This window comes from Perna viridis, chromosome 5, assembly GCF_037379345.1.
Source record: "Perna viridis isolate PV_CMFRI_1.1 ecotype Kerala chromosome 5, ASM3737934v1, whole genome shotgun sequence".
Classification (NCBI taxonomy): Eukaryota; Metazoa; Mollusca; class Bivalvia; order Mytilida; family Mytilidae; genus Perna; species Perna viridis.
This window is the reverse complement of record NC_142449.1, coordinates 463,386-488,368: the sequence shown is the minus strand read 5'-3', so window position 1 is coordinate 488,368 and position 24,983 is coordinate 463,386. Positions and strand designations below refer to the sequence as shown.

At 32.1% G+C, this 24,983-nt stretch overlaps 2 protein-coding genes across 2 annotated transcripts; one reads left to right on the top strand and one right to left on the bottom strand.

Moving 5' to 3' along the window:
- Nucleotides 1-231: 231 nt before the first annotated feature.
- Nucleotides 232-14,684, bottom strand: LOC148615506 (2,4-dienoyl-CoA reductase [(3E)-enoyl-CoA-producing], mitochondrial-like). The gene is made up of 7 exons (XM_088581760.1): nt 14,581-14,684; nt 9,217-9,410; nt 8,327-8,384; nt 7,168-7,502; nt 5,672-5,744; nt 5,094-5,240; nt 232-2,556 (listed from the first exon to the last, which is right to left on the bottom strand). Exons 1-7 carry the CDS (start codon nt 14,650-14,652, stop codon nt 2,434-2,436), a joined length of 1,002 nt encoding a protein of 333 aa, XP_088437886.1. The 5' UTR covers nt 14,653-14,684; the 3' UTR covers nt 232-2,433.
- LOC148615505 (bolA-like protein 3) lies at nt 14,660-23,824 on the top strand. Its single transcript, XM_088581761.1, has 4 exons — nt 14,660-14,803; nt 21,128-21,272; nt 23,109-23,197; nt 23,599-23,824. The coding sequence occupies exons 1-4, from the start codon at nt 14,681-14,683 to the stop codon at nt 23,659-23,661; spliced, it is 420 nt and encodes a 139-aa protein (XP_088437887.1). The 5' UTR covers nt 14,660-14,680; the 3' UTR covers nt 23,662-23,824.
- The last annotated feature ends 1,159 nt before the right edge of the window (nt 23,825-24,983 follow it).

The window sequence follows — 24,983 nt, the reverse complement described above, 5'->3', positions numbered from 1 at the left end:
TAACCTACAAGTGCACCTGGTCCATGCTCAAAATTTTTGGTTAAGTCCAAGTTGCTCATTTGCTTTTGTTTCTTTGTACATGTGATTTGGTATTTCAAGTTCTTTATTGTGTGTGTCAGTTTTACCGGTCTGGTTTTTATCCTTGGATTATACAATTTTGATTTCTGCTTGAATCTTGGTTCCCTTGATTACTCTTTAAATAAAACTAAGCATAGTAAATAACTGAAAACATGTGGAATAAATATGTATTCATGGATTGGTGAAAATAAGAAGACAATGTATTCATGTATATGTCTAAACAAAATTATGACAAAACTATATCACAGTAAATAAAGAGCTTTGTGCAGTGCAGCATGATTCAACAGCAACATGTCCATTACTATGTTCACTTGGGGCAAGTGTGGACACAATACTAGTTCTTGACACATCTGAGCATAGGTATTTCATTATGGTTTTGACAACTGGTTTGGACACAATAAAGCACAAAATTTGAAATTCAATACAAATTTTCGAAATTGGACCAAAAATAAGAATGTCGTTTTTTGGGCTGTGGACCCTTTGATGCCTCATAACTAAAACACCATAAGAGATGTCTGAAATCTGATTGAATAATGTTGGCAGATTTTTAAGGAATCCCCCCAAAAAATTGTTGAAATTTGACCTAAAACTAAAAGTCCATTTTTTGAATTGTGACCCCTTATCATGTGAAAACTGTAATAGTTAAAGATATCCAAAGTCAGGTTAAAAAAATACAGGTACGAATTTACAAGAGGCATCCAATAATTTTTTTTTAAATTGGACCAAAAACAAATAAGTAGTTTTATTTAGGTGTGGCCCCTTTGACCCCTTAGAACTCCAAAACCATTAGTGATATCTGAGATTTGATTGAAAATGCAGACAGAAACTTTTGTAAGGGATCTAACCAAAACAAAAAAACAAAAAAAACACAAAAATGCTGTTAACACTGGAGTTTTTCAATTCTAGTGAAAATGGAAGCATGAACAAATTTTCAAAGATTTAATGGTGTAAAATAAAATTGTAATCATACAAATGTACATTTGTGCTTTCGTTATTATTTATAACTGTTTTTTTTTTCAAAATGAAGAAACTGAATGTTAATTGCTACTACTTATTTCTGAAGTATAAACTGTAAAAAATAGTTAACAGAGTCCAACATCACACACATTTACAGATTTCCATTTCAACTTTTTCCCCAATTTTTAAACCTGTCCAAAAGTTAATGCAAACTATTTTAACTGCATTTATCCTACACTGTAATTATTCTCGAATAAAAACCAATTTCAGCTCAGTAAACAATTTCCTTGAACACAAGATTTTTCCCAAACTAGATACTTTTTATCAATTTCAATTTTCCCTCCAATTTTATTTGGTTAAAATCCCTCTGCTTCACTTCTTCCTGTTGTTATTCATAAAATATTAATGGTAGGATGAAGATTTTGACTGATAAAAATGTTTGCTTAACACATTTAATGTTTTTGACACAGAATTGCAAGAACTAAATTCCCTAAAAGCAATTTTATTACTAAACATCTTTCATGGCCAAAAAGGAGTCCCTCAAATCTTTAGTTGACTTGAAGACTAGATCTTAGTTTTATTTTGTAGAAATAAAAGAAATATTATTGAGCTGAACACTTACCAGAAACATATTTACTGGTTACAAAAGAGGTGTCGAATGATATAAAAGGAATTACATTTGGACTATCTTTCGTGTAGAGTTCAGTAAAAGTAGGGAAGATCCAGACATAAACCAGTGACATAAGGTATTTTTACCCTAAATGATCAAAAACCCAAAAAGCCTATTTTTGATGGGTGGCTCAAATTTGTACTATAGGATCCCTTGTATCCATAGAAAAAACATGTTGAAATATAGACAGGATAAGTTTTACTCAAGTTATTGTAAATAAACTAAAGTTAATGGACACCAACAACAACAGGGTGATACCATTGTATATATATAATATTTTGTGGTCATATAATGGTGTTAAAAGGGGGATGGCAAAATGTTGAAAAATGGTCTAACTCAAAAACAACATTTGGCATTTTGCTGAAAATTAAACTCGACCTGTATTATATGGTATTTAACAACTGTACAAAGTTTGATCTGTTCTCCAGTTAACATATAGAAATTGATGGACATACATGTAAGTTTTCAGAGGGTATCACATATTACCTTACCACTTCACATAGAACAATCAGAAACCATCTCCATTGTATCATCTACTGTTTAGACAGATAAAAACAGCCACAAGAAAATTAATTTTATAATTGTTCATTACAATCATCTATTGTTATTGTTGTTTAAAAATCAATTATCAAACATGATTTCTTCTGTAACTTTGATGGAAAGAAATACAGCTTTAATTATTCATACACCTGTAATCCTTCACAATTATTTTCCATTGATGCTGTCATTTATTCTGATTTTGCTTTCCTAATCATAGCCTCTAACATTGACCATTGTTCTTTAGTTACAACCTTAAGGTCATTGAACTCTCCTGCTCTGCTAACATATTCTCCTCCATCAAATTTTATAACCTACAAGTACACACATATAACAAAATGTTATTACATGTACATTGGCAGATATTTTTAGTGTGGGTCAAAACTTTAATATAATCTTCAACAAGATGACTAACTTAAAGACTTCTGCATAGATGATTCAAGATGAAAATTATATAAATAGGTTAGGAAAGGCAATTACATTCTTACATGTACAATTTCTTATCCATTTACTCCAACACTTACATTTTAGTGAAGATCAAAGTCTGTTTAAGTGGAAAACCAATGAGTAACAAACCTTGTTTGACAAATTGATATAAACTAAATGGTTCAAGCTCAGTATAAAGTACAAATCAAAAGGTGCTATTAACCCAGTCAATGAAGATAAATTGAGTATGAATGTAGCTCAATAGCACAATATTACCACAGGAAAAACTACATCTATCAGTTTCTTCTGGTTTTGTTCAAATTAATAGCAGTGTTTTTTTTTTACATAATTATCTCCCTTATTTTATTCAAAACCAACTAAAAATTTCTTTTTGTTGTAATTTTATCTATATAATCTCATTAGTTGGATATTTTCCTTTAGATAATTCTTGAACTCGTACATAAAAAGATAGTGCTTTCTTTTTGCAATTAGTTTGATGTTTTTTTACTAGACTGACTGGGGTATATCAATCTATCAATATTTGGAAAATATTGTGTAAAAATGCACTGTAAGAATCCCCTCCTCATAATGTTACTTGGAAGTGTTTACTAGTACTCAAATATTCTCTACACTGGTTAATATATGTATTTCATTCCCTATTGTGTTTAAAAAAAAAGGCAGTGGCTCCTCATCCATGCATTCGTGGATGGGGAGCCTCTTCAAGCTAATTGTCCACACATCCAGGTTGCATTAAAAACATACGGAATTGTGACAGAAACGCCTGATTCATTCCGAAATGTTGTTCTGCAAATGTGCAACTTATCTGCAAATGTACAACTATTAATGTCATCGCGAAATGTGTTCACATTTAATAAACTGAACAGTTTTCTGTTCATAATATATACTAGTTTGATTGCATATTTGATAGAGGGAGCAAGCCCCTGTGCTTGAAAATGAACGGTTTAATGTTGGTCAGACAAAGGACAAAACAGAAGTTATTATGACTGGTGCCAAAGTCGCTGCATCTTTACCAAATGTTTAAAAAAAATTAATTAAGTCTTGGTTGAAAATATAAATATCCTACATGTTAAAAAAAAATGCATGGAATGTTCTTAAAATTTTAGTTTCTTCAAAGAAGGACCAGTGCAAATGGATATATTTCACATCTGCCGTCTGGAATGGCAGCATTGTGATTTAAATTGTGATGTACTGAATCATGTGCCAAAACAATCTTTCTCTATGTGCAAACTTCATTTGAAACAGTCTTTTAAGTTTGTTAAATGTGTATATCTGAATGAATTTTTAATCGTTATTTGTTACATCAGTTACGATTTAAATTGAATTTGTATCATTTTGTAAATATTTGTATGAAAAGAATTTCTCACAATTTCCACATTACTAAAGTAAATGAACCTTTCCGTCATGATTCCACGTGTTATTGGCTCAAACCAGATGTGTGGAGGATTAGCCCGTAGAAGCTCCCTGTCCACAAATACAAATGCATGGACGAACAGCCACTGCCTTAAAAAAACTTTAAAATACCAGCAGTATTTATAGAAATTATGAATCTTACTCTCCTGAGAGTGCAAGCTGTGTTTGAAATTTGTGGTATAGTCATTGTCTATTTTAAAACATGCAGGTCTACACTCAATTCCAGTATTTTTATATACATTCAACGTAAAATTGGCTGTAGGTCTATGATGAAATAAATCTACTTTCAAAACACTGTGCAAGACAGAGAAATCTCAGACATCCAAGATAAGAGTTCAATGTTCCTTAAAATTGGCCATTTCAATATTCTCTGAACAAGGCTCTACCTAGGCTTTGTTTTTTTTTTAATAAAATATGAAAATATGCCTAAAACATTTGGTTGTCTTACAATAGCCCCGTGCAGGTCCGGGTGTTAAAAGAATAGGCCTGCAGCATCGCTAAGTTTGTCATAAAAGGCGACTAAATAGTGCTCAGAACCATAGCCGGGGACTAGGGCACTCTGCCCACAGAGCAACTGGGATGTGTGCCCCAGGTGGTGGAATGGGGTACCCCTGGCGTGTTGCATGCTGGGGTTGTCAGGCTATAATACGGAAAACCTGACCACAAACCATAGTGTGCACTGTGTTGGGAAAGATGCCAAGTTCCTTACACGTTAAAAAACCCTACTGTGGTATTCTCCCGGAACAGGAACCATAGGGCTCCGCCACAGGAGGCTAAATTGCCCGACCCTACCCACCTCTTCCTATTTCCAGTAGCAATCAAAATTTGGTGACCCCATTGTCCTTTTGTCCCTTCCCTTTTTCATTTCATCATCATTTCATGTTCATGTTATCATCAATTTCATGTTCATCATCTGAATATAGCTGAAATATTGCTGCTCGGACGTTAAACCCCAACAAACAAACAAACAAACAATATATGATTATACAATTACCTCCCCTGTCATCCAGTTGGCATAGTCGCTAACCATGTATGCAGCTAAATTTGCTATCTCTGGTACTTCTCCAAGCCTGCCTACAGGGAGTATATCATACAACTTCTCCTTAAACTGTCCTGTTGGATCCAATCTACCAAATGCTCCCTAAAAAGAAAGATCCATTACATATAAAGTTTCATTTACACTAATTTGTGTGCAAAATTCAATAGAAGTAAAATTCAAAAATTATTTATGCTGATTCCAAAATTCTTTGTAATGTTGCTTTTCATCTAAATTTCATGATTGACAACCACAGTTTTTTTAAAACAAACACAGATGTTATTTTTTAAGGTTTTTATTTCCCTTTTTTGGAGGATAATACAAATGTATATTCCACAATTGCATTAGAGTGGAGACCAAAGAATTTTATTTGAAAATTTGCTGTCATCCGGTTGGATGTAAGAGCAACTTAAATTACAACCCTTCAATCCAAGCATGACATCCTCAAACAGTTATAACTTTATTAATACTTGGATTAAAAATTTGATATTATAGCAGAGACTATGTAAAAAAATATGTGTATATTCTAATCTAACCTTAGTTTCAATAGGTCCAGGAGCTATGCAGTTAAATCTCAATCCATATCTACCCCACTCTGATGCTAGTGATCTACAAGAAACAGCATTACACTCTCACAGTAAATGCTACTATTATTAATGATATAATTACAATATGACTGTCACAGGTTTTGAGATAAGTCTCTTTATCTTTGTCTTAATTTGTTACTTACTATCATATACTAATAAGTTCCTCAAAGTGCTATGATTAATAAGGTTTCAGGGAGACACAGATTTGTAGCTTAAGGGAGCATGAACAAAAGTGTACATGACTTTGACCTAGATGTAATAATGGTGATTTTGTGGGGTTGTCATTTTTTGCAGTACAGCATCTGTTGCAGTTTTTACTGTAATATAACTCCTCTTTTTGATTCATACCAGTACACTGATTCATACAGTAGACCAATTCATACCAGTAGATTGATTCATACCAGTACATCGATTCATACCAGTAGATTGATTCTTACCAGTACACTGATTCATACCAGTAGATTGATTATTACCAGTACAATGATTCATACCAGTACACTGATTCATATTAGAACACTAATTCATACCAGTACACTGATTCATACCAGTAGATTGATTATTACCAGTACACTGATTCATACCAGTAGATTCATTGATTCATCTACTAGTAACTCAAGGTGATAACAACATATTAAGTTTATAAGATATAATGTTTAAAGCTGACAAAATGAAGCGAAAATTTCAGACTGTTGTACTATCCAAATAAACTATTTATACATTATTTGAACTGTATTCATCAGGTATGTAATGCAAAGTGAAATCTTTACTTGTTGAAAGCACACATCAAGGAATTTACTGCTTGTTTGTACCCACCGGCTTAATCATAGGTCTTCAGGAAATATCGCCCTTTGTACCAACTGACCAAAAAAAGAGGTCTGTAGGAAATATTGACATTTGCACCTACTGACCTAATCAGAGGTCTGTAAGACATATCGACATTTGTACCTACTGACCTAATCAGAGGTCTGTAGGAAATATCGACATTTGTACCTACTGACCTAATCAGAGGTCTGTGGGACATATCGACATTTGCACCTACAGACCTAATCAGAGGTCTGTAGGAAATATCGACATTTGTACCTACTGACCAAATCAGAGGTTTGTAGGAAAAATCGACTTTTGCACCTACTGACCTAATCAGAGGTCTGTAGGAAAAATTGACTTTTGCACCTACTGACCTAATCAGAGGTTTGTAGGAAATATCGACATTTGTACCTACTGACCTAATCAGAGGTCTGTAGGAAAAATCGACTTTTGCACCTACTGACCAAATCTGAGGTCTGTAGGGAATATCAACTTTTGCACCTACAGCCAAAATCAGAGGTCTGTAGGAAAAATCAACATATGTACCAGGAGTTACTGAATTTAAATGGTCTTTAATCTTCATTTGATGAACTTGTCTTACTTTATAAATAAATAAATGAGTAACAAAAATCAGTAAGTACTTAGTGAGGCACTCAACACCAGCCTTAGCAGCAGCACTTGGTGTCACAAACCCAGATCCACTTGTTGCATAGATTGTTGTTATAGCCAGAAACGATGCTCCTTGTCCAGCTTCTATTAACCTTTTACCAATATCTAGAGTGACGTAAGCTGTACCATTCAGCACAATGTCTACTACAGTCTTCCAAGCATTTGGTGACAGTTTTTCTGATGGCGAGATGAAATTCCCTGCTGCATTGTTGATGACTACAGATGGAAGACCGAATTCTGAAACACACTCATCAACAGCTGATTGAATAGTGACTGGATCTCTTACATCTGCAGCAATAGGTAATACCTACAAAGTTTTTAACTGTTCTTAATTTACATATACCAGATGTGAAAACACATGCAGTAATGCACAAGATAAGTCCATGACCCTTTTCTTTGTTTCAAGTAACATAAAAAATTAAATAACACTATTTTTTCTACTGTTCTGCCCATACAACTAGGGAAAAGATCATGAAAATTGTGACTTTGGTAAATCATCTATACAAATAAGGACAAGGATTTTTCATATGGCATTTTAAAAGTAATTTCTAAGTAAAATCCTGGATGAAGACCACAACAGTTTTTATTGTACTGAATGAAGATCAACATCTGACTAATTTGATTCATCTTACTAATCATGTACAAATCTTGAGATGATGTTACAAGTCATAATTGGAAAATTTACAGTAGAAATTTAGGGAATTTCGAGCATATTTCTCTTTAGGAATAGGATAAAATTGAGACCTAAAATAAGGGTTGGAAAATCACTGAGAAACAAAACAAAAAACAAGCACTTCACCAAAACTGACTGAAATCTATCAAGGGATCTTTATATATATCTTAGGACTTGTGAACAGACAGTGGTATAATATAAAACATCTGTTAAGAGATGGGCACCTAAAAAAAAATGAAGAATCTTAGAAAAAAAGTTGTGAATAAATCAAACCATTAAGTACATAAATGTTTTATTATTCAAAGACAAAGGAAAATTAAAAAGGATACAGATGTCACATAAACCATGGTACACCTTTATAGTAGTTGCTGTAATAAAATGACAATAAGGGCACTTCCATTGCTTTCAGTAATAATTAAAAAATGATTGGAATATTATAGATACCATATGATTGTTACCTTGTTTCCTGTCTGTGAAGTTATATCTGATGCAGCTTTTTCTAAAACATCCAATTTTCTGTTAAAATCAAGTTGTATCATTGAAATGTCATTTGGCATGGATGAGCTAACAGAAAGTGTGTAATTAATAATTGCCTGCTGTCCTTAACTTTCTTAAAAATAGGAAGGCATTTACGATGAGAACATAACTTTTTGTACAGGTAGGTTTAAACTGGTGTGAAGTCAGTTAACTGCTATAGTACCAGTAGTGGTTTATTGGTTCATTGGAGTAATGTATAATCAATTTCTGTTTTAACAAAGAACTCAAACCTTTTTGAAGTGATTTTTAAGTATGTTTAATTGTGTAAAATTTTGTGATCATGCCAAAGTACTTAAACCCGGGCACATTTTTTCCACCTGTCAGGAATTTCAGGCCTTTGTATGTTTTGTTTCATTTTCAAGTTCAGTTTATTTTATGTTTTTGTCTATAGGAGCAACTATTTTGTTGTACCAGTGTTTCATGTTTTTTTGGAGGGGACAGCTGCAGCCTATCCAGTGGAATGAGGGTTTCCTCCTCATTTACTGAAGATCAATGGGTGGCATCAAGCTGACAATTTTCATCCCAGTAGTATTGTTGTCTTTTTGACATATTCACCATATCCATTCTCTTTATATTAGATTTTCTTACATCAATACAATCTATGTATATCTTATATTTATATATTGACAGTGAGATGTTAATGAACTATCTAACAATGCATTTGTTGAAACATGATTAATGTCTGTACAAATGTACAAGAAAGGAAGACAATCACCAGCATTTGTCAGTTAATACTATATTTTGTCTATGTCCTCTTAGGTACTATGACTTATCTTATCTTATTTGTACATTTGTAAAATAAGTTCTAAACCTGCTGGTTATAACAACTTGTGCACCAAGTTTTGACAACATAGTAGCCATTCCTTTCCCAAGTCCTGTCCCACCACCTGTAATTAATGCTGTCTTCCCATTAAATGAACCATCTGGCAGCATTGGAGTTGACATGGCAGGAAATAGTTTGGCATGTTCTTTGGCACAACAGACAGTAGATGTAGAAAAATTATTCTGGAATAGAAAAGACTATTGAAAAAATTATATAGTGTTATCACCAAGACTATTGAAAAAATTATATAGTGTTATCACCAAGGTGTTTAGTAATATTTGTGTATATACATATATATCCTTACTATATTGCCAATGTTTTTTTCCTCTGTAAATTTATACTCATGTAGCCCACTATGGGCCCTTTAATTTAGAAAATAAAATATGTTCTGTTCATACCACCATCTTATTTATAGTTTGTAAGAACACCTTTAATATATTGGATTGAATATAATAATTTCATGTTTTTTAAATGAATTTTCAACTCACTGTTGCTACTACAATACAGCTCTTGTGGCATAAATTGCTTTGGGAAGAGCTACAAAGCAGTCTAGAATTATTTACCATTCCTTACCTAGAGCAGCCATGGTCATGATTTACAACCAGGCAATTTGAAGTGTAAAAACAACTTTTACTATTATATATTTAGTTTTTGGTTCCATCTGTGCAAGACCTGTAATGGTAGTCAGGAACATCAAAAACCGCCAAATAATTTAGAAATGGAAGAATGTTATTGAGTCAATTGTTCAGGGCTATAGACAAGAGGCTCTCAGAAGCCTGAATCACTCATCTGGTTGAATTTTGCCTTTCAACGGCAATAAATTTTACAAGAAGTTGTCCAACAATTTTGACTCAAAAAGACTTTGGTAGAACTTATCATAACGATCATTTCACTAATTAAAAGTTCTTTCTATCTATCATAGTTTTAAAAATACTGGCTGAATACTGTAAAAAAATGTCATTTTTCCCCTTTCAAGGGCAATAACTCTTACAAGGAGTCGTCTGGCAACTTTTATCCCTGAAGACTTGTGTAGGCCTTATATTAAGGATCATTTCAGCAATTAAAAGAATTTGGCTAGACCTAACCGTTTGGAAGAGTAATCAAGGGAACCAAGGTTGTAGCGGTAATCAAAAGAATGTAATCCAGGGACAAAGACCAGACATGGAAAACAGACATACACAACAAAGAACATAAAATAACTAAAATCATACATACAAAGTAACAAAAGTAAATGAGCAACTCGGACTCCACTAAAAACTGGGAGCATGGACCAGGTGCACCGGTAGGGTAAGCGTCCTCAGCTTTTCTAGAAACATCCGCCGAGTTGCTCATAAAAAGTCAAGTCCGGGGTAGACAAACGAGGAAAGGAAAACTATGACCCGTTGAATAAATCAGTTTTCATGGTGCTGATGGATACACCATAACGATCCACGAGTTCATGATGACGACCATAACTTCTGTAGTGATGACTTCAATCTTGTTGCAACATAACTCTCTTCCAGAAGCCTATTTGTTAGAGTTCTAGCGCGATACAAAAAGTCTGCTTAGTTTCGGCAAGCTCTGGCATAACGTATGAGTTGTGATACGAAGGGATGTTGCCACAGATGAAAGGAAAGTTGACAATTCTGAATGAAAAGTCATCACGTTTGTCTTAAAGTTTGGTCAATAGTTTTCATTTACCATCCATTTCTAAGTGTAGGTCAAGATATCAAGATATGAGGCTGACTTCACAGTGTCTGTAGTATCTTTTATCTCAAGTTCTTTTGGGTAGATGCGATTTATCAAAATTAGGATTGTTTAAAGATAACACGTCATCTATATAGCGGAAACTGAGATTGAAGGATCTAGCCAAACAATATTCTTTCTTTCTGATCAGATCAGCTATAAAGTCAGCCTCATAAGAGTGAAGGAATAGGTCAGCTAGTAAAGGAGCACAATTTGTTCCCATTGGAATGCCGACCATTTGTTGAAAAACACGTCCACCACACTGGAAATATGTTGTCGATTAAAAATTTCAGCATTTTGTAAACATCTTCCTCTGTATATTTGGAAGATGATTTGGAATTATTTCTTACAAAGTATGAGGAATCTCTACCAAGAACTATACATTTGTATCTAGGTGTACCATCTTTTTTGGAAAAACAACGATGTATAATGTTTTTAAGTCAGGATTTTAACTGAGTATGGGGAATAGAAGTATACAGTGTTGAAAAATCATAGGTTTTAATGCTATTATATTCAGATAATAGTCTTGAACTGATTGCCTCCAAAAGATCTTTTGAATTTTTCAGGATTCACATTGAATTAATACCACTACGGGAGTAACAAGTGTTGTGGTAGGACTGTAGACCCTCTTTGACAGTTGTGAGTATAGAAGTTAAAAGTTTTGAAAGAGGTTTGGTGATACATTTTGCAGATCCAGCTATTTACCTGAGTAACTCATTCTCAGGTTTGAACCAACAAGTAGTAGTCATGTTTTAAAGCTGTCTTGAATTTTCATTATATCTATTATACCCCACGCAACTAAGTTGCGAAGGGTATAATGTTTTCCACCCGTCTGTCAGTCCATCCATCAGTCCATCATCAGTTTTCCGTACTTTTTTTCTAAACACTTGCAGATATTGACATGATTTTGGTATATAAATTCACCATAAGTTAGTGGTCAAGTTTACTGATAATTTTAAAATTAACAGAAAAAAGTTTTTCTGACTTTATTTCTAAATGCTTGCAGATATTGACATGATTTTTAGTACAAAAATTCAACATGATAAGTTACAGGTCAAGTTCAACTTTCGTTCCGCTCCGATGATTTTTACCGAAATTATGGGCCTTAAACTTAGCAAAATTCACGGAAAAAAAAGTTTTCCAGACTTTTTTTCTGAATGCTTGCAGATATTGACATGATTATTGGTATATAAATTCACCATGATAAGTTACAGGTCAAGTTTACGTATTGTTCCGCTCTGATAATTTTTACTGCAATTACGGGCCTTAAACTTAGGAAAATTCACAGAAATAACAGTTTTTCCGGACTTTTTATCTTAAAGCTTGCAGATATTGACATGATTTTTAGTACAGAAATTCAACATGATAATTACAGGACAAGTTCGTAGTTGGTTCCACTCCAATGATTTTTACCCAAATTACGGGCCTTGAACTTAGTTAAATTCACAGAAATAGCCCTTTTTGGACTTTCTTTTCTAAATGCTTGTAGATTATGACATGATTTTCAGTACATAAATTCACCATGATAAGTTACAAGTCAAGTGTATGTTTTGTTCCGCTACGATATTTACTTTGAATGAAGTAAAACTCAAGGAAATCACAGTCTGGAGTTTGAAACTACCATTCTGAGTAACAGAATTTAGTTAGAAGAAAAAGGTCTAAAGCCTAAAAAAAACCCTCATTCCTTTTTTATCGGGGTCCTTCTACATGTCCTTTCTCTTACAAATTTACTTGAGTATCCATCATGAGGACATGTGGGGTATGTGAGCACGCTCACTAAGGTTCTTCAATTTTACTGAGAACTGTGTCATGTTCTTATTTTTTCCCAACCCGCCAACCCATATTCCCTTTAGTGTATATTTTGAGTTTTTTGAGAATGTGATTTGGGTTAGATTGAAATATTTCAATTTCATTTAAAATTTTGTGGTATTTTTTGCAAAATATTTATCAGATTTTATATGAATGTCAGTTATCTAAGTTTGTGATATAATTTGAAGTAGACTGAAATATTTTTGATAATTCTTTTTGTAATGTTTGTATTTCTATATGATCAACAACACCTACACTGCTTAAATAAATGTTTTTATATTTATATTTAAAACACAAAATTATACTCCGCCACAGAGGATTGAACCTTAAACCGCTTGGCGATAACCCAGTGCCAAACCGATTTGGCTAAAGAATTAATCCTTTAGACAAGTCAATAAACTGGCTATTTATATCTCAGTACCTACAACAAAGTAGGTAGGCAGTCCTTCCACAATTCCCCACCTTAAGAGTCTACGTACCACAAAGACTAATACTAGCTAATTAGCAAACCAAACCCTGTGGGTTTTTTAGTTGGGTGCCAAATGTTACGGGAAAACATGATCTGACAAAATTGTACTCCGCTACCAAGGATCAAAACCTTGGTGACAAGCCAGGGAGAAACTAATTAGGCTAATGAATTAATCCTTCAGCCAAGTCAATTAACTGGCTGTTTAGGTTACAGACCACCAATTCAACCAATGAGCATTTGGAACGTACGCAAAAATAGTCTTACGCAGAAATTACCCCTGTTCCTCATAGTGCTGTGAAAAAAGTTCTCATCTTATTTTAAAAAATTAAACAGTTTCTGAAAGGAAAAACATTTCTGTACAATTTATAGGTGCATTTTGCTTCTTGTGATGTGAAGCCTAATCTCCATTATGATTTCTATATATACCCCTATCTTGTGAAAACACTGGGATTTCCCATGCTATTTATAACCCTTCACTTCCAGTGACCAGTACTGCACTGCAAGTCTGCTAACCCCACATGCCATTCTGAGGATTGTGAGCTGACATATGTAGAATCATGCTGATATATAGTCCTCTGCAGGTTAAAGTTAAGGTAAAGTCCAGAGAAGCCATTGAATATTGTGAAAATAGCATATAAGCCTATGGGAAGTGGAATTAGTGGTTTCTAGCCTTTATATCTCAGTACCTACTACAAGGCAAGGAGGTTATCCTGCCACACTAGACTTGATCAAGTATAAGTAGTAAGTAGTATTTATCTAGTGTCAGGGATGCAACAAAGCTCTTAAACCAATTACGGGTTTAATTTTAGCTGATTCAACACTACAGATTTAATATTACAATCACAATTATTGATAATTGAATCACAATTCAATATTTTGATTGTAAAATGTAATTTGTAATTGTAATTTTATTCATATTCTGTAAGGCTACTTGTCAAGATGTAGTTACAATATTTAACTCCTTGTTACAATGTATCACCTTCTACCAATATTTGCCACCAGAGTTTTCGTCTACTCCAGTACAAAAAAAAACATTCTTGTCATACTTCTAAGTTCTAGTTCTGGAAAAAGTAACCATTGTGCTCTCAAAATTGTGCAATGACAGAAAGATAAAAAATTGACACATTGGCTAGTACAAATTTACTCTGTCCCTACAACCCTTACTTTTTATTTAGATATTGATATGTCTACCAAGTAATGAATTTTCACAGCAGACGAAGGGGTCAAAAATTGGGTCGATGTGCAATAGCTTATTAGTATGCTACTAAAATGTACATATGATGCTTGGGTTGTATATAAAAACCCTGAATTATCGTTTGTAAACCGTCTCTGTAGAATTAATCACTTACAACAAAATGATTTGGTCGCAATGCTTGTTGACGAAGTAAAACACTTAAAAACTTTTTACTGGGCGCAGCCATATTTTTTCAGTGGTGAACTGGTCCTTTTATGACAAAAATAAAAGCAGAGCCAAGCAAGACGAATGTGTTAAAAAGGCGGTATCAGAGGCTGCTCTGCACACATTTGAAGGTGACATGCAAAATGTTACGAAACGTTTTTCGTCTTCATACGGTAATAAGAAACAAAATATCATTATATTATTATTCAGTATTTCAAAAACACTTTGGTGTACATGTATGGGAAGATGTCATTGTATGCCGACTTTTTGCATCAGTTGAAAATGATTTTAAAAATGTAAAATTTACTCAGTACCTAGACCTATAGTTAGTATAGATATTACCCTAGGGAAAATCAATGAAATTATGTAAACTTCTAACTATTAATCAAGTATTGCAAAATTATTACGCAATAAAAGTTATACTATTTTAAAGATCTTTTTATTGGTAGAAAATTCCAAAGGTTAAAAACGATGATTAAAATTCAAATTATTTATTGTTCAAACACATTTTCATTAAATGGTTATGACGCAATAATAACATAATGCACATACATTTGTATAAACAAAACATTGCTATCAATTACATGTATAATGGGGTACTACTAAACAAAGAGTTGTAAAGAGCACAAAAGTCTGGTAAAGACTGGTACCGAAATATTGAATTATTTTATTGAATAAAAGTTTCTTTGTATCTATATAGTGATATTCATTTATTTTTACTAAAATAAATATTTTTGGTGCATTTCTGTAGACATTTATTTACATACGGTCACGACTTCAACATTTTCGTTTCTCCAACATGACGGCCGTAAAATCTGGAGGTACACAATTCGTGACAATTTCAGTGTATAATATTGTTTTTATGCGAGTTGTAGTTTAATCATGTTATTTTGTCATTTTCATATGTTTTTTTAAACTTTTTCAGTCTTTAATATTGTATTTTATCACTCATTTATAACTCCCAGATGTCATGACAGATTCATTGTAAGGAAAAAGTAAGTATAAAATGGATTCGGAATGGAGATGAAAAAAAACATAAAGAATGTTCAAATAGATATATTTATTAGTGGTGTTTTAAGCTCGATCAGCACAGAAAGGCTGTATCCAGGCAATGTTCATATTAGACAACCATTACATGCAGTAATTATGTAAATAATGGAAGAGCCCCACGCAACATCAAGGCTATGAAACGTGTGGGGGTGGGCCCCCAAATTTCTTTAGCCAAAGTTTCGGTGATCAACCATACCCCTCCTTTCATTTCCTTTGATGTCGGATAATTTTGGTTTCATATAGAAAATTTATTCTGGAATATTCAATCAAAAAATAATTTATAAAATTTAAAATCCACAAAGAGAAATTTAAGGGGAAAGTTGAACTTAATGAATACTCAATCAACCAATCATTGATAATTCATTTTTTTTTCTGTTATTTACCTAAAAAATTATCTAAAATTATTTTATGTCATTTCTATTTGAAAAAAAATGTATGTCAGGTCTTTTACTCTCCTGTCTTGCAGGCAAATAAAGGTTGTCCATAGACAGTAATGTAAAAAAAAATCTAAGTAATTTTAACTATATATAAGTTTTTGAAATGCAAGATGTCCAGATGCCGATCTATGAATAAATATCCAGAATAGTAGTTGATATATTATTTTCAATGGTCACATAGAAAAATAAACACTATATAGGTACTAAGAAACATTTATTTACTCAAATAATTCAAAATTACGATACCAGTCTTTACCAGACTTTTGTGCTCTCTACCACTCTGTTTAGTAGGACCGGTATAATGTTGTGGTCTACGGTGACCAACCAGAAAATTATAACGTTATACTTTGAATGAAAGCTTGGCAGTTGTTGATATAATCAATTGTTGCCTTGAGTATTGGGAGTGAGTTAGAGTTAAAAATCAAACTTATGTTGTTTTCTGTTAGTGAGATGAAGTGCTTTATATATTTTTTTAATTTTAGTTATTAAATTATTTCTATAATTAATGTAGACAGGACAGTGTATGAAGAAATGGGTTTCATCTTCAATTTTATTTAATTGACATGATTTGCAAATGGGTTCATTAGCTAAAATGTTTTTGTATCGTCCTCTCTCAATTGAAAGAGAGTGGGTACTAATTCGGTATTTGCAAATTATAGATCTGTCTGATTTGTATTTACCTGTATGAACATAAGATGGTTTTTTGTTAACCTTATAGATTTTATTAAAAGAACAGAAGTTTCTAATTATCTCTCAATGTACAGAGTTGATTTTGAATACTTTGATCAATGATTCTTTGCTTTATATGTTTTATATTATGTTAAAGTAGATGTGTAAAATGTAATTTAAACCAAGTTCTTTTATCCAATTGTGAACTGTTGTTTACCATTTATTATTTTGTGGAATATTTTTATATACATGTATTTCATTTTCAAGGGTGTTATTGGAGTTAATAATGTGTTCCCATAATAACTTGAACCATAATTTTGACTTTGAGAGGTTGTCTTTTTAGTTCTGCTAAGCATGCAGAATTGGTTGCCTTGCTGTGAACACCAAGGATTTCTTTTATAAATTTTAAGTGGAGATATTCAAATGGTTCACAATTTTTGAAATTACAATTGGTTCATAAGCATATTAAATAGTTTTTCTAGCATAGAGCATGGATTGTTCAATCCTATAGAGTTTTTAATCTTAAACCATGTCTTGCAACCTTTCTCCATTAATATCTGAGAACAGATGTTAAAATTGCCTGTATATTCAATTGTTAAACCGAGATAGCAATATGTTTTTACAGTTTCTAAAGTGTTATCAATAAGTTTATAACTATTAAGATGAGTTTTTCCATTTGAATTGAATATCAAAATTTTAGATTTTTGTTGGTTGACCTCTAGCTTCCATGATTCACAAAAATTGTGCAAAATATTCAATGAGTTTTGAAGACCAGTTTGAGAATTAGATAATAATATAATGTCATCTGCGTATAGTAGTGAGTTAATTGAGATATTTCCGATAATGATAGGATCAACCTCGCCTTCACTAAGATTTGAAATTAAATCCTTTATATATAAATTAAAAAGAACAGGTAAAGAACATCTCCTTGCATGACTCCACATTTTGACACAAATTTCCTACTTAAACCTTGTTTGAACTTCAATGTACAAGAAGGTTCTTGATACATTGAAAGAATAATTTTAAGTATTTGAGAAGGGAAGTTACTTTTCCATAATTTATAAAATAGGTCTTCTCTCCAAACTGTATCGAAGGCCTTTCTTAAGTCTATGAAAGCTGCATATACTTTTTTATTGTTTGATTTATATTTTTCAACAATTGTTTTAATGTAAAATGATGATCCGTTGTTCTGATTAACAGCTACAATTAGTCAAATATTTGTATTTGAAGTCTATTGCTGTCCATTGCTCCAGTCGGACAGTAAACCAGTCTGTCGGGTTGGAAGGTTACTTCCCTTTGTGCAAAATCTCTTAAATCAAAGTCAAAGGCGGGAATATGGAAATGGTCTATTGGAGTCAGAGATGTATGATTAAAGAGATAAAAAACTTGCTAAATAGCCAGTTTATCGATAAAATTATCATGTGGTGGAGAACAAGATTCTTTAACCTTACCACTTATTTATTAAACTACTTTTTCCCCTATTGAGAAATGATCTGAAATAAATTGTAGAAGATGCTCAGAAGACATAAAAATAGGAAACAGAAGATTTGATTTAATTATCTTTAAAAACAAAAAAAAAATATGATAGGTAAATGGGAAAAAAATGAATTTAATTTTGAATTTTTTCATTTTCGTAACAATCAGGGAGCTGGTAGCTTGTTTTCAATTCCTGGTACTTCTTTGTTTGGTAGAAAGAAGTGTGGTATGAACATGAAACTAAGATACTGTAAGATGGGAACGAAGGTTTTATTTCAACTTTTGGAATACTTTTTTAGTTATGATCATTTAAATCAAGTTGTTATTGTTAATTAAGTAAGTCCGAGATCTTGTTTCCTGCCGCAAGTTGATATGAGATTTCAGTTAGTTGCAAATCTCTTTAATTACAGGTCTATATTGGAGTTCAGTTTTGAAAATGGAAATTTTGACATTTCTTTCACATTGTAGTTACATTCATTTTATTTTTGTACTGAATTCTACTTAAATCTAAGATTAATGATGTCACAATTAAAAATGACATGGTTTCATTGATTCAAAGTATGTATTCAAAGCACATTTTAAAGCCATTACCATTCAGCTGCGTTTTCTCTTTTATTTGATATTAATTTCGTTTTAATCAAACAATCAATGACAATCCAACCTTTATGAACCTTTTAAAAAGTTCTTTTTTTGTCATTTGTCTAAAAAGACATTAATTTGAACTAGAAAATATTAACATTCCTCATATTTCCAATAAAAAAAGATATGTTGCTATTCTCAAATCTTTTATCTTTAGATTGATACATCATTCATCATAATCCAATTCAGTGGATTTTACAAACACCCTTAGCAAATTTACCCTATTTTCAACACAGAAATTTGAGAAAATGTGATACAGGATGAATAATCAAAAGCTAAACATAGGCAACCACTAGGATAACATGGGTTAGCACTAGGATAACATGGGTTAGCACTAGCATAACATGGGTAACCACTAGGATAACATGGGTTAGCACTAGCATAACATGGGTAACCACTAGGATAACATGGGTTAGCACTAGCATAACATGGGTAACCACTGGCATAACATGGGTAACAGAAATAATGGTTACTAACCGGTCAAGCTGAAATGTGGATGGGAATCGGCACAAGGCACAGGATGGCAACTCTGAAATTAGGCACACATGAACAATAGAAAAGGAAAAAAAAGAAAGAACTGCTATAATTTACTCAGAGGAAAAAGTAACTTAAAAAGACAAAATTATCTTGTATATGATTTATGTTTAAAAATATTTTCGATGAAAAACCTACATGTAAGAACATGTTACTGGGATATGCAGATTCAACCGAAAATACCTGATACAGCAACATTTCGCAGGCTTTTTCTACATTTGGAGCCGTAAATTCACTTACATAAAAAATGGTTTATTAAAAGGTTTGCCATTAGAATACCAATCGTTTAATCATAAAAAAATTGCATAAAATTTTATTCTCAACATTCGATAAAGGTAAGAGACAGTTAGCTTTATAGAAAAGTCAGTCTAAATCATCATTTTTTCATCAATAGTTTATAATTGATTAACAGGAAGTTAAGAGCAGTAATTTTAACCAAGTAAAATTGGCAGGAAAATTCAAATTGATTATAAACATCCTTTTCAATCTAATTAAAACTAGCTGTTGTAATTTGTCCAATACATTCCCACATTATTTGCTGACTTTATGAACATGATGAAAGTGATTGCGAATTAGTTTTTGGACTGGTTAAAAAATTGTGAAAAGGGAAACTCCAAGGAAATCAATAAAAAATTTAGATTCCCCAAATGTCATATTTTTGGTTAAGATTACTATATTTACTGTGAAAAATATGAAATAGTTGAATTTTTATATAAAAATGTACTTTTATGTAAAAAATCTCTCACATAAGACAGTGTCTATGGAGAAAAATCTCTTACATGAATTGTTCCAATTTAGGTTAACAGGTGTGCATATCTCTAAGAACATTCAGCTTAAATATTTAAGAAAAAACAGTTCTCAATTATATGGGTAATACAAATTTATGATTACAGTTTTATTTTTTATCTTTAGCAAGAAATATGAGCAGCCAATAAAGTTTCAAATAAATATTTTTTACATAACATGTACATTGCCCAACAATCACATCGATGGACAAGATTCACTGAAGAGCACTTTGGTTTTGTTTTTGATCAGAATATGATCAGATCCAGTTTCAGATAAAAATCTTTTCCTAAGTTTTGTCACAAGTCCTGTACATGACAATATCCTTTTGGAAACAGTGGATGTTGCTGATACTTCTAAAACATGTTTAGAGATGCAAGATTTCAATTTCATATTTGAGACGAACTGATTTATACTGTTTATATAACTAATAAAATTTTGAATTGTCAAGTTGATATTTTCAAGGAAAACAAATTAAGGAGAACTATCTCAAGAGTTTTAAAAGGAAAATGACGATCCAAGCACTAATATTATACTTTAAAAATATTTTACCCGGATTACATTCTTTTGATTACTGCTAAAACCTTGGTTCCCTTGATTACTCTTCCAACTGAGTACTGGAGTACTTGTCCCCATTCCTTATATACCTTATGAAGGAGATAAGAAGACAATGATGATGTTACTTCCACATCCAAGGGCCCCATATAAGGCATGATTGACAGTATGAACAGTTATGAGTCATACAAAATAAGATAACTTTATGCAATATACAATGTATTTCAACAGGTATTATTTATTTACTGAAACCATCACCTTTCTATGGACTGTTGATTCTCAGTTCTTTATGTCATCAGGTCGAAAAGTTTTCCTAAAACATTCTCCATGATATTTTTTATTATTTAAATTTAGTTAGCCAGAAGTTCTGCCTGTAGGTTCACTAAGAGAAACTGTTCATCGGAGGCTGCAGAGCTTACTGAAGGTGAACAGAAACTCATTACTGTACTGAAAGAAAAATTCCCTGCAGCTAACGATGTACAGGTGTTGGATATCTCAGGTAAATTGTCCAGACTTACTATAGACACCATGATAATCAGATATTGATGAGAACTACATAGAACTGTGAAACATTGAAAAAAAAATATGATGTGGATAAAGAAATTGATTTATGATTCAAAGGTACTCCTTTTTAGCTCACATGGCCAAAGTCCATGTGAGCTATTGCCATCACTTGGATGTCTGTCATCATCGTCGAAACTCTTCTCCTCTGAAACTACTTGACTTATTAGAACCAAACTTGGTATGAATGTACCTTGGAATATCAGGGCATAATCTAGGATTCAGTAAATAGGAGAAGTGACTTCTCCCTTCCAGGAGTGATAGGGAGATGTGAGTCTGGAATGGGGAGAAATCATACTTCACCGCTGGAATATTTTATCACATTGATACTGTATGAAGTTGTATCTCAAGGACATGTATTCTAATAAATAATGAATTAATAAGGTAAGTTTAATACTGTAATTCCACTTTTTATTGCAAATGAGTAAGTTAGTGTATAATAAGTAACTTTAATTGAATATAGTAAGTGATAAGATTGTCATTGAGAACTTGTCTCTTATAGTAGTCTGTTCTTAAAGTCTAATGATGGTTTCCACCTTCATGTGTGGTCTCCTCCTGAAAAAGAAAAGGATAATTATGTAAATCATCTCTGTTCTGACATTATGAGGAGTGCACTTGTATTGTTATTGATACAAAGCACAAATCAACCTGCACAGACATGCATGTACATGTATGTATACATGTACCATTGTTTAGTGGGAGTAATTGAAAGTTACAATTTAAATTGATAAATGAATGACTGTATCTTGATATGGTAGTCTATTATCCAATAAATTTCCTTGATGTGGGTTTTTTGATTCATCAAGCCGCCATGACTAAAAACAGAACATAGGGGTCAGACGTAATTTTTCGCATTTATCTACGAAACCGTTTAGCCAAACTCTTTCAATAGCTGAAATGATCCTTATTTTAAAGACTACAAAAGACGACTCTTTGTAAAAGTTATTGCCCTTGAAAGGGAAAAATGACATTTTTTTTATAGTTTTTAGTCAGTATCTTGAAACTTATGATAGATTAAAAGAAACTTTTAATTGTTGAAATGATCCTTATGATAAGTCCTATCAAAGACTTCTTGAGTTAAAATTGTTGGGCAACTTCATGTTAAATTTATTGCATCTGAACATCTGTTCAGTTGTAACCTTGTTAATTCCCCTAATTGCACCTGTGGTCATGTGGAATCAACTTCCCATTTTTTTCTCTTTTGTCCCAAATATACTTTATTACGATGTGAAATTATATTTTCTATGGCACTTATTGTACCTATTACTGTAAATGTATTTTATGGCTAAAATATTCTAAATGCTGAACAAAATGTAGAAGTTTTTCTGAAAGCTCAGAAGTTTATTATCAAAAGTAAAAGGTTTATAAATGCTTGACTTCCATGTACTGCATCTGTACACTAATTTTGTAATTCCATTTTTGTTTTTCTATTCTTATTTACTAGTCATTTATAAAAATCATTCCACATGCATCTTATATATAAGAATATTCTTGCAAGTTTACTCTTAAGGACACGGAACTTTGTATAAGCTATCTAGCTTCTTTCCGAATCCTACTATGAGTTTGTATGTAAATGTGTATACTGTATTTGCTTGTGCTTATGTACTTGAATAAATATGTTTAAACTAAATTTATTGCTTTTGAAAGGCAAAATTCAGCCAGGTGAGCGATTCAGGCTCCTGGGAACCTCTTGTTTTGAAATACTGAGGTGATTTCTGGTAGAGTTTTGTACAATTTATTACTGCTATCTTAAGTATCAATGATTATTTTGTAGGAGGATGTGGGGCAATGTTTAAAGTTTATATAGAATCAACAGAATTCTCTGGTAAAAGAACTGTGATGCAACACAGAATGGTTAACGAGGTCAGTACTGGTATTGACTGTTATTCTTTTCCAATCCAGGGATTGCCAAATACATGTATAGGTTCAACTATCTTTGAATGACCTCTGCTTCTTCAAACTCCAAAAAAGATTCATTTTCTTCAAAACAAATAAGCACTTTTAAGTCAGTTGAATTGAAATTTTAATGCTTCCTCAGGATTTTCATTTCAAATTAGAAATCACTACCAAAGGTTTCTGAGATTTTACAAATCAAGTAGTAAGATGTGCAACTTACTGGAAAGCTTACATATGCTACAACCTGTCAAGATTCATACTTAATTTCAAACCATTCCCATGAAAGGTGAAAACTTGTGAATTTGTCCATTAATTGCAATGTTTTAAGTAGAAGTGTACTTTACATGAATAATTTCTACTTTTTTTAGGCTTTGAAAGAAGAAATCAAAGGAATGCATGGTCTGAACATTATTACTAAAGTTCCTGATTGAGAGAGGAGAATTGACATAGTATGATTGGCAGAGAAAATCCAGTAACACACTTCATGTTATTAATGACAATCTATATGTGGAGAAAGAATGCATATTGTGTACTGTGTGCAAGGACATTTACTTCATTTATGAATGATTTAAGTAATAAATCTATACTCAGTCATGATTTGTTTTGTAATGATGATCCTAGTACATTTTCATTGTCAGTATGTGTTACTCTGAGTCAGTATATTTATCAAGATGTCTGTATGTTAATCATGGTGTCAGTTGTGCTCTTAATATGTCTAACTAAAACTCTATATTCAATACTGCAGGATGTTCATTTAGTTATAACAAACCATATAAGGGACTTCTTTACGTAGTCAATATTCCTAATTTCCAATAAATACACTTTTCACCTGCGGGAAATAATTTAAATTATGAAATGAAAATATTCTTATTTCTCAGTAAAATGGAAAAGAAAATATATGTATTGAATCAGTACCAATTTTCTTTTTCAAAGAGTAAAAATATAGTTAGAATTTGCTATATATTATAATTGTATGCTTATAACATGTATGATATTTATATGTCTTGTTATACAACATGTGAATATGCCTCCTATTGTTGCATGTTTATTAAACAATACTATAGTTTTGTTTGATAGATAAGCAATATTGGAATTTACTATTACAATTATCATTTACAATTACTATTTACATTTTCTAAAAAGAATTATTTATACAAGAGAATCAAAAATGAAAATGTTTAGAAAATTTTTACCAGTTTAAATGATGCGTCTCAGTTAAAAGATAGAGTTATCTTTCTTTTCACACACTTTAGCAAAAATTTACATAATAATACTTCATGTTCAATTCAACTGCACTCATTCTGAAACCCATTGTATACTTTTGTATGTAGTTTTTTTTAGATCAAATGAAAAAACCTCATCTCAAAAACCTAAACATTTCCATGTGGAACATACATGGTTTTTCCCAAAGCAAGCCAGATGAAAATTTCTTAAAAAAATTAAGTAATGTTGATGTTTTTTTAAGTTTAATTGAAACTTGGTGCTGTGGTGACAATCCACAAATTGATGTTTCCGGATTTTCATTCATAAATAGTAGTACAAGAAATAAGCACAAGAAAGCTAGACATTTCTCTGGCTGTATCTCAGTATATGTAAAAAATAACCTAAGAAATGGTGTGTCCAAATTACCCTTTAGTAACTGGAACATTGTCTGGATCAAATTATTGAAATCTTTCTTTAACCTAAAAAAAGATGTTATATCTTGGTATCATTTATTTCTCACATGAAGGTTCAACCAGCAACAATCAAGATT